The 18158-nt window shown below is 43.0% G+C and overlaps 1 protein-coding gene across 3 annotated transcripts in view; it reads right to left on the bottom strand.

The window, feature by feature from the left end:
- Window positions 1-18158, bottom strand: part of nmt2 (N-myristoyltransferase 2) — a 69471-nt gene that overhangs the window by 1700 nt on the left and 49613 nt on the right. For all 3 annotated transcript variants that reach the window (XM_068012873.1, XM_068012888.1, XM_068012882.1), the window contains 2 exons: window positions 10769-10936; window positions 8972-9109 (listed from right to left, as the gene is read on the bottom strand). In XM_068012873.1, the coding sequence (XP_067868974.1) occupies window positions 8972-9109; window positions 10769-10936 (306 nt within the window). The remainder of the gene's footprint in view (window positions 1-8971; window positions 9110-10768; window positions 10937-18158) is intronic.

Raw genomic sequence — 18158 nt, 5'->3', positions numbered from 1 at the left:
ATAGACGAACTTTGATGGATAAGACTGTCGAAATTCAAGCTCAACAGTTTGAAAATGCAATAATTAAGGGAGGACCTCATTGAAACATATAAAAGTATTAAATGACAAAGTAAACCCACAGTATTTCTTTTAAAAAGGTCAGGAAAGTAGAACCAGAAGTACATTTTAAAAGTTATAAAGAACTTCTTTACTCAGAGTGGTAAATATCTAGAATAATTTGTCATGCAGGGTAGTAGAGGTAAAACACTTCATTGCAGATGGATACTAAAATGGAGGGCTATCACACTGAATTTGTGGACTTTTGCATTCTTTTTTTATTATTCTAGCTATCCACCAATATTTGTAAGACGCCAACAGCTCCCTGTTTGCCATAAAATTAAATTTTTAAGTTCAGAGTGCTATGTAAACATATTTCTTATATAAACCCTTTGCCAACTAGTTCTTAAAATCACTGCAAAACAAGTAAACTATGTTCTGAACTTTAAGATTTGTTATTAAGATCTTGTTATTACATTCCAGTAATTCACCAGGTGACTTCTGGAACTGCTCAACATTTCAGCTACTTGTTCCAGTTGTAATGAATTGTCACACCAGAAGCGACTTTTGGACCTCTCACAGTTAAGAGTATAAGAACATGGGCGGCACAGTGGTTAGCACCGCAGCCTCACAACTCCAGCAACCCGGGTTCAATTCTGGGTACTGCCTGTGTGGAGTTTGCAAGTTCTCCCTGTGTCTGCGTGGGTTTCCTCCCACATGCCAAAGACTTGCAGGTTGATAGGTAAATTGGCCATTAACAATTACCCCTAGTATAGGTAGGTGGTAGGGAAATATAGGGACAGGTGGGGATGTGGTAGGAATATGGAATTAGTGTGGGATTAGTATAAATGGGTAGTTGATGGTCGGCACAGACTTGGTGGGCCGAAGGGCCTGTTTTAGTGCTGTATCTCTAAACTAAACATAAGAAATAGGAGCATGAGTAGGCCGTTCGGCCCCTCGAGCCTGCTCTGCCATTCAATCAGATCATGGCTGATTTTCTACCTCAGCTATACCTTTCCACATTTTCCCAATACTTCCTCAGTATCCAAAAATATGTTGATCTCTGACTTGAATATACCCAAAGATTGAGCAACCACAGCTCTCTGCAGTATAGAATTCCAAAGGTTCACAACCCTGGGCTGAATTTTATCAGCACGCCGCCGAGGCAAGTGTTGCCGCAGAGCCCCCGCAATATTACATGTGGGGGCTCATTTAAATGGAGGGGGTGGAGCGGCCGCCCCCTGATGATATAGAAGGGGTGGCCACCACGTCCCCAGCAATGATGTCCGGCAACACCGCGCAGGCACTGCCGCCACTTTTAAAGGACTTCAAGCCCTTCAGGATATATTAACATATTTAAAGGTGCCGGTGTGTTTTAAAAATGTAATAAATGTTTAATTTAACATTGAATTCCCTCTCCCACCCCACTGAGTCCTCAGCACATAAATTAACCTATCCCCCCAAAAATACACATTTTGAAATTCTGAACTCCTCCTCTCCCCCACCCCCCAACTTCAGTATCTTTGACCCTCAACCCCTTCCAACCATCCCCATAACAAATAGGAATAGTTTTTCCCACACCTCTCCCTCACGCCCTGGTAATTATATTCCTTCCCCTCTCCCCACCAGTGTCTCACCTTGGAACGCCAATGGAGTTCCGAAGGAACGCGAGTTGCAGCCGGTTGGTCATAAAATCGGCGTGGGACAGCCGGCGGTGGCAGGCAAGTTCACTTGAATGTTATTGTATATAATTTCAATATTTTAATGAAGGCCCCACTGTCAGGGCCGTACCGAGGCCCCGCCACTGCCACTAATATCTGGCGGGGCCGTCTCGGCATCCTGGGTCATGGCGAGCTGCTCCCACTAGCATTTTACTGGCATCCCCGCCACAACCCACAGCGTTGAGGGGCTGATAAAATTCAGCTCCGAGAGAAAAAATTTTCATCTTGGTTCAAAAGACTCTTTATTCTGAGATGGTGACACTGTGTTCTAGACTCCCCAAGGAGAAGAAACACCCTCCCAGAATCTACCCTGTCAAGTCCCTTAAGAATTTTATGTTTCAATGAGATCACCTCTCATTCTTCTAGGGAACAGAGGCCTAGTCTACTCAATCTTTCCTCATAGGACAATCTTTTCAACCCAGGAATCAGTGTAGCAAACCTTTGTTGCACTCCCTCTAGGGCTAGTACATCCTTCCTTGGGTAAGGAGACCAAAACTATACACAGTACTGCAGGTGTGATCTCACCAAGACCCTATACAATTGCAGTAAGGATTTTTTTACTCTTATCCTCCAATCCCACAGTAATAAAGGCTAACATACCATTTGTCTGCCTACTTGCTTACTGTACCTATAAACTTTGTGATTCGTGTACAAGAACACCCAGATCCATCTGAATATCAACATTTCCCAGTCCCTCACCATTTAAAAAATATTCTGCCTTTCTATTCTTCCCACCAAAATGAATAACTTCGCATTTCTGTACATTATATTCCATCTTTCATGTTCTTGCCCACTCATTTAACCTGTCTAAATCCTTTTGCAGCCTCTTTGCATCCTCCTCACAGGTTACTTTCCCATCTAACTTTGTATCATTAGCAAACTTGGATACATTACACTCGATCCCCTCATCCAAGTCATCGATATAGATTGTAAACAGCTGAGGCCCAAGCACTGATCCTCGCGACATCCCATTAGTTACAGCTTGCCAACCCGAAAATGACCCGCTTATTCCTACTCAGTTGTCGGTCTGTTAACCAATCCGCAATCCATGCTAGCATATTACCCCCAATCCCATGAGCCCTAATTTTGTATAATAACCTCTTTTGTGACACCGTATCGAATATTTTTTGAAAATTCAATGGACTACATCCATTGGTTCCCCCTTATCTACACTGCCAGCTACATTTTCAAAAATCACTAACAGATTTGTCAAACATGATATTCCTTTCATTAGTCCGTGCTGACTCTGCCCAATCATATGATTTTCTCAGTACCCCGTTTTCAAGCCTCCAATAATAGATTCTAGCACTTTTTCCTCCCTCTGATGTCAGGCTAATTGACATACTGTTCCCTGTTTTCTCTCTCCCTCCTTTCTTGAATAATGGGGTTAAGTTTGCTATCTTCCAATCCATGGGAATCGTTCTAGAATCTAGGGAATTTTGGAAGATCAAAACCATAACTCCACTATTTCTGTCGCCACCTCTTTTAAAATCCAAGGATGTAGGCCATCAGGTCCAGATGAGTTGTTGGCTTTTAGTCCTATTAATTTCTCCCATATTATTTGTTTACTAATACCAATATCCTTCAGTTCCTCATTTTCACTAGACCGTTGCTTCCAGTGTTTTTTTGTCTCTTCTACCATGAAGACAGATGCAAAGTATTCATTTAACATCACTGCCATTTCCTTATTTCCCATGATAATTTCTCCTATCTCTGCCTCTAATGGGCCCACATTTACTTTTACTAGTCTCTTTTTTTTTTTACATACCAATAGAAGCTTTTACAATCTGGTGTAATGTCGTCAGCTAGTTTACTCTCATAGCCCATTTTCTATTTTTTTGTCAGTCTTTGCGGAATTTTAAAATCCTCCCAATCCTCAGGTTTAGTACTCTTTTGGTACCATTATAAGTCTCTTCCTTTAATCCAATACCATCTTTAACTTCTCTTTTTATCCATGGTTAGACCACTTTTCCTGTGGGGTTTTTTAATCCTTATAGGAATGTATAATTATTGCAAACTATTTGCCACCACCTACCGCCATATTTTTTTTTTTATTTATTTAGAGATACAGCACTGAAACAGGCCCTTCGGCCCACCGAGTCTGTGCCGACCAACAACCACCCATTTATACTAACCCTACAGTAATCCCATATTCCCTATCACCTACCTATACTAGGGGCAATTTACAACAGCCAATTTACCTATCACCTGCAAGTCTTTTGGATGTGGGAGGAAACCGGAGCACCCGGCGAAAACCCACGCAGACACAGGGAGAACTTGCAAACTCCACACAGGCAGTACCCAGAATCGAACCCGGGTCCCTGGAGCTGTGAGGCTGCGGTGCTAACCACTGCGCCACTGCCCCGCCAATATCTTTTAATCTAGTTTCCCAATCTACCTTAACCAACTTGTCCCTCATACTTCATAGTTTCCTTTGTTCAGATTTAAGACCCTAGTTTTGTACTTGAGTAGATCACTTCCAAACACAATATAAAATTCTGTCATGTTATGATCACTCTTTCCCAAAGGGTCCTTTACTACAAGTTTATTAAATAACACTGTCTCATTGCACAAAACTAGATTTAAAATAGCCCTTTCTCCAATTGGATCCTTGATGTACTGATCTAGAAAACTATGAATGCATTCCATGAACTCCTCCCCCACACCATTACAGCAAATATGATTTGCCCAGTCTGTATGAACATTAACCCCACCCCCCACCCATGATGATTCTACTACTCTTGTTACATGCACCTACTAATTTCCAGATTTATACTCTGCCCAACACTTCAACAACTGTTGGGGGGTGGGGGGGGTCCTGTAAACTACACCCACTATTGTTTCCTACCCCTTATTGTTTCTTAGCTCCATCCCAAACTGATTCTACATCTTAATTTTCTAAACTAAGACTCTTTCCACTGTCTTTATCCCATTGTTATTATCAATACAATCCTTCCTAGTTTTCCATTTTGCCTATCTCTTCGAAAGGTCAAGTATCACGGAATATTTAATTCCCAACCTTGGTCACTCTGCAACCATGTCTCCATAATGGCTACTAGATCAAACCCATTAATTTATAGCTGTTCTATTAATTCATTGATTTTGTTGCGAATGCTTCATGCATTCAAATGTAATGCCTGGCTTTATTTTTTGTTTTCATGATTCCCTGTCAGCCTAGTCACTAATGTTCCATTATTTAGAGCTTTGGATCAGAAATTGGCTAGCTGAAAGAAGACAGAGGGTGGTGGTTGATGGCAAATGTTCATCCTGGAGTTTAGTTACTAGTGGTGTACCGCAAGGATCTGTTTTGGGGCCATTGCTGTTTGTCATTTTTATAAATGACCTGGAAGAGGGTGTAGAAGGGTGGGTTAGTAAATTTGCAGATGACACTAAGGTCGGTGGAGTTGTGGATAGTGCCGAAGGATGTTGTAGGGTACAGAGAGACATAGATAGGCTGCAGAGCTGGGCTGAGAGATGGCAAATGGAGTTTAATGCGGAAAAGTGTGAGGTGATTCACTTTGGAAGGAGTAACAGGAATGCAGAGTACTGGGCTAATGGGAAGATTCTTGTTAGTGTAGATGAGCAGAGAGATCTTGGTGTCCAGGTGCATAAATCCCTGAAGGTTGCTAACCAGGTTAATAGGGCTGTCAAGAAGGCATATGGTGTGTTAGCTTTTATTAGTAGGGGGGTCGAGTTTCGGAGCCACGAGGTCATGCTGCAGCTGTACAAGACTCTGGTGAGACCGCACCTGGAATATTGCGTGCAGTTCTGGTCACCGCATTATAGAAAGGATGTGGAAGCTATGGAAAGGGTGCAGAGGAGATTTACTAGGATGTTGCCTGGTATGGAGGGAAGGTCTTACGAGGAAAGGCTGAGGGACTTGAGGTTGTTTTCGTTGGAGAGAAGGAGGAGGAGAGGTGACTTAATAGAGACATATAAGATAATCAGAGGGTTAGATAGGGTGGATAGTGAGCGTCTTTTTCCTCGGATGGTGATGGCAAACACGAGGGGACATAGCTTCAAGTTGAGGGGTGATAGATATAGGACAGATGTGAGAGGTAGTTTCTTTACTCAGAGAGTAGTAAGGGCGTGGAATGCCCTGCCTGCAGCAGTAGTAGATTCGCCAACTTTAAGGGCATTTAAGTGGACATTGGATAGACACATGGATGAAAATGGAATAGTGTCGGTCAGATGGTTTCACAGCTCGGCGCAACATCGAGGGCCGAAGGGCCTGTACTGCGCTGTAATATTCTAATTCTAATTCTAAAATCTTTTAAGTTCTCTGTCCCTCCCTGACTCCCTCTGCTTTGTCCTTATCCATACAGACAGCAAGAACCTCATACTTGGTTGGACAAGGAAAAAGGCTGAGGTTCCTCCAGTACTGCACCTGGGGTCCCTACACCTGCCTGACTCCCAGTCACACCCTCTTGTCCTTGATCACTAACCAGGCCGGAACCACTTCCGAACCTAAAGTGCGCGAATGCTCCTGGATTAAATTATCCAGGGAATTCTCCCCTGCCCGTGCACAGCAATGTCGGTGCTTCAGAGCCCAGCTCAACAACTCTGAGCTGAAGCTCCTTGAAATGCAGATACTTACTGCAGAGATTGTTGTTCGGGATCATGATACTCTCCACAAACTCCCACATTCTGCAGTTGCAGCACAGGACCCTCACTGTCCTCCCTATATAACTTAGTTTTATTTATTTAATTAATTAAGATTTATAGTTAGTAGTGTAAATATTAAATCTCAATCTAATATTAACAGTTGGATAACAAATTAGAAAAAAATCTATTGTATTGTGACATGGAAATCCTACACGCCAAATGGAAATTATTAATTTCGTCATAGGGGATTTTGCTTGAGACATTTACTGAAATTATCCAAATAACTTAAAAAAAAGAAAAGAGCAGCAAAGATGGCCACACACGAATTTGCACATGAAAAGCCAAAGGCCAACTAGAGACAAAGGTGATTGCCCAGTCTAGCCAGAACAATGTGGGCGCTCTCTGATTAAATTACCTAGAATGGCTTTGTCAATGTTGATCGTCAAAAGCCATCGACACCCATTGACTTTGAAAGAGCCAAACCCACCCACCCCACCAAGTATGTTTGCAAAGCTTGAGAGGAGAACTTTGAATTTTAAAAAAACCTTCCAGAAACTTCTGTTTCAAGCAAAGAGGTGGCCACATGACATGCCTGTCTGTGTAACGCGAGTGTGAATTAAGACTCTGAAAGCAGGCAGTAATTGAACTCCAAGGGAGAAAGCACACCTCTCTCTCTCTAGCAAAGTCCCCGGGGAGCCTCGGCTGCAGCTAAATCTCAAATCTCTTGATCCTCTCAGTCAGCAAAAGAGGACAGATAAAGTCTCTCTTCAGCCATCCAGAACCAGAGAAGCAAACACGAATTGTGCATGTGACCCAGCAAGGACTTCAAGACTTCAAATTCAACTAAGGACACTGGGACTACACTTCCATATTTAAATTCCATTTTTATTATGGATTCTACTCCAACCTCCCAACTCTATTTTTTCCCCTCTGTATCTATTTGCATGTGTGTGCCTCTCGTATGAATGTGAGTGTGGATGCGTCGGTATTTTAGTAGTTTTAACCAGTTTAGAGTGATAAAGTTAATAAACTTACATCTTTCTTGTTTAAACTCAAGAAAACCTGTCTGATTGGTTCATTTACAATTATAATTACAGGAGCAGGAACAAGTGCTCACTGAGGTGGTAAGTTAAATCACTGTGTTAAAAGGATAAACCCTGTTGCGGTCAAACCAGAAAAGGGGCAAAAGGGGAGCCTAAGACCCCTTCCTCATCTGGTCGTAACAATTGTTTCTGTTATTCTCTGTCCCTAACTATCATGTTTCAAAATATGTATATATAGGCTGCCTAAAATAAGTAAAAGTTGAAAAAAAAACTGTGTTGCCATCTTCAATCTGGCTGCTATATTATTCAGGTTCAGCAAAACAAAAATTAGCTTGATGTAGAAGGTTAACTGGTTACCTAATTCTGTTCACCTCCAAAAACTTCAATATGTTACAAATTTATAATGGACTTCAAAATAGAATAGTGAAGACCACCTTGGAATCACTTAAGAAACAATTACATGAAGCTTTGGACTTTAAGACCTTTTTGTATGAATGATTAAGATCGGCTGAATGTCTTCATCATCAAATTCAAATTGGTTAATGGAGAGTTATTTTAACTGCTTTACCAAATGACTTCACCGTATAACTCAGATCCTCAAACAATTCTTATGAAAGATGCTTATTACTGTGAAATGTCTCAATAAATAACATATTTGCTCTGTAATACTTAATACCACTGAAACAATTATGCTTATTCGTATATCAACAATAACTTGCATTTATATAGCGCCTTGAACATAGGAAAACATCCCAAAGTGCTACATAGGCGTAATCAGACATAAATAAATGCTAAGGCACAGAAGATAATGTTAGAAAGGGTGAAAAAAACTTGGCCAAAGAGCTTGGAAGCAGGAGTTGGAGAGGAGTGATTTAGGAGGGAATTCCACAGCACAGGGGCTAGATGGGTGAAGGCATGGACACCAATGCTGGTGAGAATGGAGGGGGATGCAAAAAAGACTAGGGTCAAAGGAATGGAGAGTTTAGCAGTGCTGTAGAACTGCAGGACATTACAGAAATAGTGGGACAAGGCCAGCTAGGGAACTGAACATGAATGTGAGAATTTTAAATTTAAGACATGGGGCGGCCGGGAGCCAACATAGGTCAGCAAAGACAGGGGCAGTGGGTGTACCAAACTAAATATTAATGCACGAATGCATGAATTACCTCAGGGTCTGAAGTACAATGCTGGCATAAAAGTGACAGAAAATCGGATGGGACTCCGCCATCCAAATTCTTGGATCTCATATGGACACCCTAGAAGACTGATGGCACGATCAGAAAAATCAACCCTCTTACAAAGGGGAGTGAGAGATGCTAACACTCAGAAAAGACTATTAAGCCAACAACTGGCTTGTGCCCTCTCCCCTCCTCTCACCTCACACCGGCCACCCTAAGCCAATGCCTCATCGTCGTCTCCTGCCCAAATTGACCCATACTGACACAGATGTCTGCTGGCGATATCTAAATAGCTGAACCCACTCTAACTCTGAATTCTCTAGCAGGGTTAGAGAAGGCTCAAGAATTTGAGACCTGTGTTTATAATGAAGATATCAATGTTTCTCACCTTTTCAGGTTCCATATCTGGGCACCTCCAATTGTACAAATAGTACTGTAAATTGCCATCACCTATACCAAATTTTAATTTTTCTAGGAATGTTTTGTTTTCCATCAGATCAAGTGCATTCAACACATCAAATCCTTTCTGTGAAGGGAAAATAAAATATTTATTAGGAAATAGATGGAGTTGACAGTGTCAGAAAAATAAAATCTTCAGAAATTTTTTTTCTGATGACTTTTTTTCAAGTTGCCTAAATAATTTTTCACTTGCCACAAATCTTTTTTAGATATTGATGAGCAACTATTTAGCAGGGTATGTAAGAGCTGCAACAGTCCACAAAGAATTAAGTGTAGAAAGAAAGCAGAAAACAAAATGAAGGACTAAATATGATTATAACACTTGAAACCTAGTGAGATTCTGTTTTTCAACTCAAGCCTGAAAATATCTCACAACTGAGTAGATAGGAGAGGAATTTTCCAATTGCTGTTACATAAACAAGGCACTTTTGTTCGGTGTTATTCGCATTATTCTAAGGGAACGGTAAGCCAATATATTTACTGAATTTGAATACTGTACTGTGAAAGTTAATTAAGAAAAACATATTAGAATGCATAATAATTATACTCCTGTCCTGAAAATGCTCACTCTTGCTAGGGTACAGTTCTATGGTGCCAGCCAGCTATTTGCCATTCTCTAGTAGCTCACCCAAGCAGCTGTTCTTTGCATGAGTCTAGACAGTGGTTGCCAGCAGGCTACTGGATGGGATTGTAGCCTAATCCTGCCTTCATCTAATCTCACATAAATGCATTGGCTGGAATTTAATGAAGTGGTGGCCGCGTCCACCAGCCGGAAAGCCGAGGGCAAGCCCGCCTCTGCCCCGCTTCCAAGAGCTGCTGGCCAATCAGAGGACTGGCAGCTCTTCAGTCCCAGCAGCGCCACTGGGAGCAGTGGCCATTGCTGGGATCGCACCCAGCTGGAAGAGCAGCATGGATGCTGGTGTTACATTCCCGTCAATGTCTGTCAAGATTCCTATCACTCTTCATCAGTGTCTTGCTTGCCTGAAGTGCTTAGCACTTTCAGAGGTCTGTCAGATTTTATGACCGCCAACTGGCAGGTGACGTTGAAACACATTGTGCCAGTTATCATTTTTTTTTAAAATGCCCTTATGCTTTTTCCCCAACCATCAGCACCCACTTCCATAACAGCAAGAAATTTTTGATGGTTCAACAGATGTGTATAGCTTTAAGTGCAAATGTACAGGTATCTTCAAATCCTAGTAGTCAGAACTTGTGTTATCTCAAGTAAATCTAAAATGGAAAACCATATCAAGACCACTTTAGAGAGCACCGGCACTGCAAGTTCTTATCCTTCACTACTCTCTAAACATTTAAATGTTAAGCTTTGGGCTCTGCTCCTTCATGTATTTAGGCATGTGAAGAGCTCTCTCTTAAAGAGAACAGTTAAAAGCTCCAGCCATGCATGAACCAGCAGCATATACAGAGTTGCAGGTCTAGCAAACTGCATCTGCCGATTTGAGACCCTTTGTTCAGTGACAGTTAATTCTGGCATATACGTCATCTCATAAAATGTCATTCATTCTAGAAACAAACAATATGAATTACATTACTGCACTTAACTGGAAAGTTGCTCAGAAGCACACAACCCACATAAACAATTCATTCTATAACTACTGTACTGGCCTCAAAAAACCTTTGTAACTCAGTTACCCATGAATCATTTTATTATGCTGCAACCATTGTATATATTGTTACACTTTAAGAGATTAAATAATGAAAAGTTTACCGATTTTGCAATTATTAGTGCATCATTCATAAGATCGATCAGTGGGGTCTCAGTGTGAACATTATAAAACGAATAGGCAGCCTTAAGATTTTTATGAATAGGATGATGCATAACTGTGGAAGGTAAAGTGTAGAAGCTCACAAAGTCTGTCAGCTCACCATCAGACCCCTGAAAAAAAAAGTTGTTTAAAGGAATTAATTGAAGAAATGTTAAAATAAAACATTTTGAATATCAGTTTGATCATCTCTAAATATCAAAGTTGAAGACAAAAGTTGTCGACAAATACATGGACAATCCAAAATTAGTCACAGATACAATAGCTAATTAATATAAATTAAAATTACAATTGCAAATGAGTTCAAATCACAGGACAGAGGGAGGAGCACCACAGATACTGTGAAGTTACTGTGATTGATGTTGTGAGGAAGCTGAATTCATTTACACAAATACCTGATTGCTGAATAAGTTATTTTGTTCAGTCACTTTCCCAAAGATGAATCCTTAATTAATTATGAATTAATTATTTATTAATGAATTTGTTAAATTATAAATATTTGAGAAATATTTGAAAATAAAATAGAAAAAGGTCTGTTAGACATCGTTCTTGGTCAAACGCATGCTTAATGTTGCAAGAATTTGCAGTTTTGTAATTTAAACGACACTAAAATTCAAAGCAATTTACAAAAATGTACAGAGATCCTTCTATAATGAACTTTGGATATACCATGTCCATGATTTCAAGTATCATACATTACATCTAGTTAATACAGAAACAAAAAAACACCCACTCTACAAGTCCTTTCCCTTTCTACCAATAAGGAGTTTCTCCAGAACACTCAAAAACTGTACATCTTTTTCAGTGGGGTATCAGAATACCACACAAGGGGCTGAATTTTACTGGCCCCTTGACGCTGCAGATCGCGGCACAGGGCTCAGTAAAATGCTGCGGGGAGAGGGTTGCCTCAACATTGAGAAAGGCCCGCCGCATATTACTGGCAGCGGCAGGACCTCGGTGCGGCCGCCTCCACCGCACAGCGGCGGCACCACAATCAACATATGGTAATGATTACTTACCTTTGCTGATTATCCAGCCCACCGCCTCTCTACCGACACTGCCGGATTTTTCGTTAACTGGCAGCCGTCATGTGCTGTCCCATTCACGATCTGACAAGCCGCCAGGTCCTCATGCTGCATGACAAAAGGGAGGAGGGAGGGGGGATACACAGGGGTCTAACTCTGCATTCTGGGAGGAAGGGGGGATACACAGGGGTCTAACTCTGCATTCTTAAAGGGGGGGATATGCGGGGGTCTCTGCATTCTTAAAGGGAGGAGGGAGGGGGGATATGCAGGGGTCACTCTGCATTCTGAAAGAGATGGGGGCTGGGATTACTAGAAGGAAAGCTGTGTTGGCATGAAGGGAGGTACCGTGTACCATCCCTCCATTAATAGTGTACGCTCGGTGTTTGTGAGGGAGCAATGGCACACTAGGCACCCTGTGTGTGGGGAGGGTGACAGAAAGGGCAGGAGCATTAAGGCTTTATGAATGGTGGGGGCAATCGATTCAGCTGGTAGGATCTTGATGTGGTCATGCTGTGCCACTGAGTGTTGGCCAAGGTGGACAATGCCATGGCACGCCACATAGTTGATCCAGGAAAGCAGCTGATGTACCCTTCAACATCAATCCATGCCCTGTTAGGAACCTTCGAATACATGCAGGGTTCAACTTTATTAATCACGTGGAAATAGGTATGGCTTATCCTACATTGTGTGATCCTCTGCACGTGAGGATCCGTATGCGCAAGAGGCAATACCAACAGGCAGGTGCGATCCATGTAGAGGCCCCCGGTTGTGAGCAGCAGTCCCCAAGGGCAGCCTGCCATTACGGTTGCCGTGCATCTACAGGCCCCACATGACATGCCATCAGATGTCAGAGCACCAGTGTCAGAGAAGATTGTGCATATAGAGAGGGTGGTGACACGTCTCTGTGCCCTGCTCAAGGATGACTTACAGCCCATGGGTTCCAATGGGCACCCCATGCCTTTGTTCCTCATAGTGGCAGTGGTTCTCAAGCCTGTGCCTCTGCAGCCTTTTAGGGGCCCACCAGAGACCTTTGTGGGGTCACACAGTCAGCAGTGCACCAATGTCCTGCACCGGAGGGCCAGTGAGGATGTCCGCTTCAGGACGGACTCTCACAGCCAGACCCAGAGGGCCATTGGTTCTGGCACCATTGCCGGAGAACAATAGGTTATAATGTTCATATACTGCACACATGTGGCCATCAGGCCTACTGCCAGGCTATCACCTGCAGACGTCACCATTAAAGGAGCCCTGTCAATCTAGGTGAAGCTGGTATGTGAACACCGCAGATGCTTGCAGCGAATATGTGACCACTTCTCAGGCAGCTGCCATGACATCTGGGTCTTGCGCCAGTCCTGGCTGCCACCGCTGCTCACTGAACTGGTTCAGATGGAGAGGTGGCTTCTTGGAGAGAAGGGCTATCCTTTGCAGACATGGCTCCCAACACCAGTGAGAGACTCCACTACTGCTGCAGAGGAGAGATACAACGCTAGTCACTGAGCTACATGAGCCACCACAGAGCAGGAGATCGGCATGCTGAAACAGCACCTCCAATGCCTGGATGGATAGGGTGATGCTCTGTACTACGGGCCGAAAAGGCCAGCTCCTTTCTTTGCTGCTTTGCACAACTACGCACCCAATAGGGGCCAGGCCTGGCATGATGAGGAGAGACGTCAACAGGATTCCTCCTCGGACTATGAAGACGCTGAGGACCTACAACATGAAAGACGCATGGGAGGACAGATGGAACCCAGGCTCTGCACGCAGTGCTAGCAGTGAGCTAGGGACGTACGGAAGTGGCTTATCAGACAAAGGCTGTCTGCTCCATAGGAACCAACATGAGCTCTGCAAGCCACACATCACACTCGCTCACCTGCTGCGCACCAGTCTACATCTGCAGCATCCCTGTGTAAACCATTAGAGGCAGCAGCTGACTGAGCTAATGTCCATGTCACTGAGTTCATAGAAACACTCATGAGTAATGGTGGCATGGCAATGCTGTTATTGCATATGTTGGGTCTCCTGAAGGGCCAATGGTGCAAAGGGATGTGACATTGGCACTACATGCTGGCACATCATTCACACAGAGAAAAGGACACGCAAGCAGGTGAGGAACATTTAGTGAAAGATGTATTTACATTGCTGTGACACCCGTGCATTCCCATTTGTGTCAGTGTGTTCTCTGTAAACCTCTAATAACCTTTTATGGTCTATTTAAGTCTCACGTCCTGGAATGTGCAAAATTATTATTCACCCAGGTGTGGAAGAAATGCTACACTTGAGTGGGAGAAGGGGATTGCAACTTCACAGGATACTGGGACACAGCAGGGTAAGTATGTGGCAGCAAAGCGAAAAGTGCTGGGGTAACTCAGCAGGTCAGGCAGCATTTGTGGAGAGAGAAGCAGAGTTAACTTTCAGGTCTGTGAACTTGGACAAGTTAACTCTGCTTCTCCCTCCACAGATGCTGCCTGACCTGCTAGATTTCTGCAGGACTTTCTGCTTTGCTGCTAGATTGACAGCAGCCCCACTCTTCAGTTTAAAATAGGGACCCAGCACCTGCTGCACAGCTGTCAAAAACACTCACTGCGCCGAATGTCCCGCCTCTCCCCGCGTAATATGGGGAGGGCGGCTCAGCTCCATGATTCTAATGAGCCCCGCGATTAATATCATGGGGGCTCAGCGGCAGCCGGTGAATGCGGGCACGCCGCCAAGTTTAAAGGGCGCTGCCACAGACAGTGGCGCCCCAGTAAAATTCAGTCCAAGATATATCTAAAACTGGTAATTTTTGAAATGAAATTCACAATGCTTTTAGTGGCACAGAGATATTCCTAGCACACATTTTATAACAGGTAAAGTCAAGTTAAGAAAGACTACTTTCCTGGTTTGCGATGTATGGAAAGAACGGAACCAAACCAGAAATGTAGGTGCATAAATGATTATTTGTGCTAAAAGTCAAGAGAAGTTTTTTTACGACAATTTCTGTACTGCTGAGCTATAAAAGCCGAAACAGATTTGAAATATGGCTATGAATTTAACAAATTGGCAGTCATTTATAAATATGCCACCATTATCTGTTCTGATGTACAAAGTGGTGATAGGCATATTTTAGCAACAATAGAATGTCATGGGCAAAAAAGGATATATCTAGATTTAAATTAAACCACATTCAAATATCTGGAAGTAGGGATATCAGTCAGTTTCTGTAAAGAGAAAGGTGTTATAACCTTTCATTGGAACACAATTCTGATGAAGGATTTTTTCAGGTTACCCAACTGAAATATCATAAGCCATCTTTTCTCTTTACAGATGCTAGCTCACTTACTCTGTAGTTCAATTTTTTTATTCAGTCTTTCCAACATTGATAGTTTTATTTTTCAGACTGAAAACTTGCCAGACCATTTTGTCTCAAGTTAAGGGCATAACTCTGGAAAATACCAACATTCAACTATCTAAAAAAGATAACAAGATTCTCTACCAGCTGCCTGCCAAAAATTCCCATAAATCTTAATTTGCTGAATTAACAGCTAATTTATTGTGTAAATACCTGTACAATTATCAGTCTGACCAACTCTAGCAGGAAAAGCATTAATGTTCAAAATTACCTTCCTATTTCCATTTCACATTAAATACGGTCTAACTGGATAACACAACCTAATTTCCAAAGTCAAAAGTTAGTTCATAAAAGAAACAATTGGACAGGTTTTCTTGAGTTTAAACAAGTAAATGGTGAGTTTACTGTACTTAAAAAAAAAAATCTAAACCCGATCTAGTTAAAACTAATAAAACTATACTACACTTTCACTCACACACACACAAACAGGTTACAGAGTGATAAGGGATAGTGAGTTGGATTAGAGTCCAGAATAAATAAAAATAATATACACAGTCTGTGGGATCTAGTAATTCTGCTGTCTTCTGGCTGAAGTTATGATCTTGAAGTCTTTGGCGGGAAGAAGTACACTTTCTGGCTGGCCCACCTGGTTCAGGGTTTTTCTTGGAAACAGTTGTAGGTGGCTTTCCTCCCAGGGTCTCTGTCTGTAGCAATGGTAGTCTTGGGTGTTCCACAGTCACAGACAGGTTTCAAACTTGCAATGTTATCGGGAGAAAGACACGCACACAGCCCCACTGAGATCTTGTCTGGTTAGCATGCAAAGCCTGTCCACTTCAAAGTCTCAGGACTTTTTGCAAAAGACTGCTAGTTTTCCTCAGATGGGGAGGCAGTCACATTATTATCCAGTGGCCTCGTCTGCAGTTGAATTAGATTCGAGTCTAAATATTTTCAATCTCTCTCGAGTATGTTTCAATGTTCACCCCCTAGAGCTATGACTCCACTGTTAATGTTCCAAGAAGACTTTGAATGTTTTGCCATTATAAGTGAAGCTGTTATCTGATTCCAAATTCATAAGGCATTGTCCTGGATGCAACCTCATTAGACATGCATCTCCAATTCGATGTCCTGGAATGTGAGGTATTTCAACACAAATTGTAATGGCCATCTTGGCTGTCAGCTTTTTAAAAGTTAACTGTAGAATCCCAGCTCCTTTTTAAAAGTTTAAATGTAGGTTTCCAAGCGATGAATTAAAAATCCTCATTTGGTATAGCATGTTTTCTTGACACTATCTTGATTGAGGTAGTCCAACCACAACTTTTGGGTTCCGCCAGGGTCACTCAGCTCCTGACCTCATTACAGCCTTGGTTCAAATATAGATAAAAGAGCTGAACTCAAGAGGTGAGGTGAGAGTGACTGCCCTTGACATCAAGGCAGCATTTGACTGAGTATGGCATCGAGTCCTAGTTAATCTGAAGTCAATGGGAATCAGGGGGAAAACCCTCCGCTGGCTGGAGTCATACCTAGCGCAAAGGAAGATGGCTGGGGTTGTTGGAGGTCAATCATCTGAGCTCCAGGACATCACTGCAGGGGTTCCTCAGGGTAGTGTCCTAGGCCCTACCATCTTCAGCTGCTTCAACAAGCACCTTCCTTCAATCATAAGGTCAGAAGTGGGGATGTTCGTTGATGATTGCACAATGTTCAGCACCACAACTCTTCAGATACTGAAGCAGTCCGTATAGAAATGCAGCAAGACCTGGACAATATCCAGGCTTGGGCTGATAAGTGGCAAGTAACATTTGCGCCACACAAGTGCCAGGCAATGACCATCTCCAACAACAGAGAATCTAATCATCTCCCCATGACATTCAACGGCATTACCATCGCTGAATCCCCCACAATCAACATCCTAGGGGCTACCATTGACCAGAAACTGAACTGGAGTAGCCATATAAATACCGTGGCTACAAGAGCAGGTCAGAGGCTAGGAATCCTGTGGCGAATAACTCACCTCCTGACTCCCCAAAGCCTGTCCACCTTCTACAAGGCACAAGTCTGGAGTGTGATGGAATACTCTCCACTTGCCTGGATGGGTGCAGCTCCAACAACACTCAAGAAGCTCAACACCATCCAGGACAAAGCACCCCGCTTGACTGGCACCCCATCCACAAACATTCACTGCCCCTACCACCGACGCACAGTGGCAGCAGTGTGTACCATCTACAAGATGCACAGCAGCAATGCACCAAGGCTCCTTAGACAGCACCTTCCAAACCCACGACCTCTACCACCTAGAAGGACAAGGGGAGCAAATGCATGGGAACGCCACCACCTGCAAGTTCCCCTCCAAGTCACACACCATCCTGACTTGGAACTATATCGCCGTTCCTTCACTGTTGCTGGGCCAAAAGCCTGGAACTCCCTTCCTAACAGCACTGTGGGTGTACCTACCCCACATGGACTGCAGCGGTTCAAGGCGGCAGCTCACCACCACCTTCTCAAGGGCAATTAGGGATGGGTAATAAATGCTGGCCTGGCCAGCGACGCCCACATCCCATGATTTAAAAAAAACTGCACCTCATATTCCAGAACTGGTCTCACCACTGACTGTATGATATCAGTATAACTTGTTTTGATTTTAGTCCAATGCTCTTCAGAACCTGATTTGCTTGACCAGATGCTTTCAAACAAACAATCTCAAAATAGTTCGATGATGAAGGCATTCAGCTCATAAACTCATCCATCCAGCCCAATGTATTTACCAATGACATAAGGGGATATTGAGGATAGTGTGGGGAAAAAGGCATTGAAGAGGATGATCAGCCATGATCGTATTTAATGGCATGGCAGGTTCGATGAGCTGAATGGCCTACTCCTGCTCCTATGTTCCTATGTTCATTCAAATTCAGCCATCCAAAAACATCCTACCAACTCCACATTGCAGCACCCAATTATACCTTAAGTGTTTTCAGGAATTTCACCTCC

The sequence above is a fragment of the Heterodontus francisci genome, chromosome 2 (genome assembly GCF_036365525.1).
Source record: "Heterodontus francisci isolate sHetFra1 chromosome 2, sHetFra1.hap1, whole genome shotgun sequence".
NCBI classification, from domain to species: Eukaryota; Metazoa; Chordata; class Chondrichthyes; order Heterodontiformes; family Heterodontidae; genus Heterodontus; species Heterodontus francisci.
Note: the sequence above shows the minus strand (reverse complement) of the source record. Positions and strands in the feature narration are given on the sequence as shown.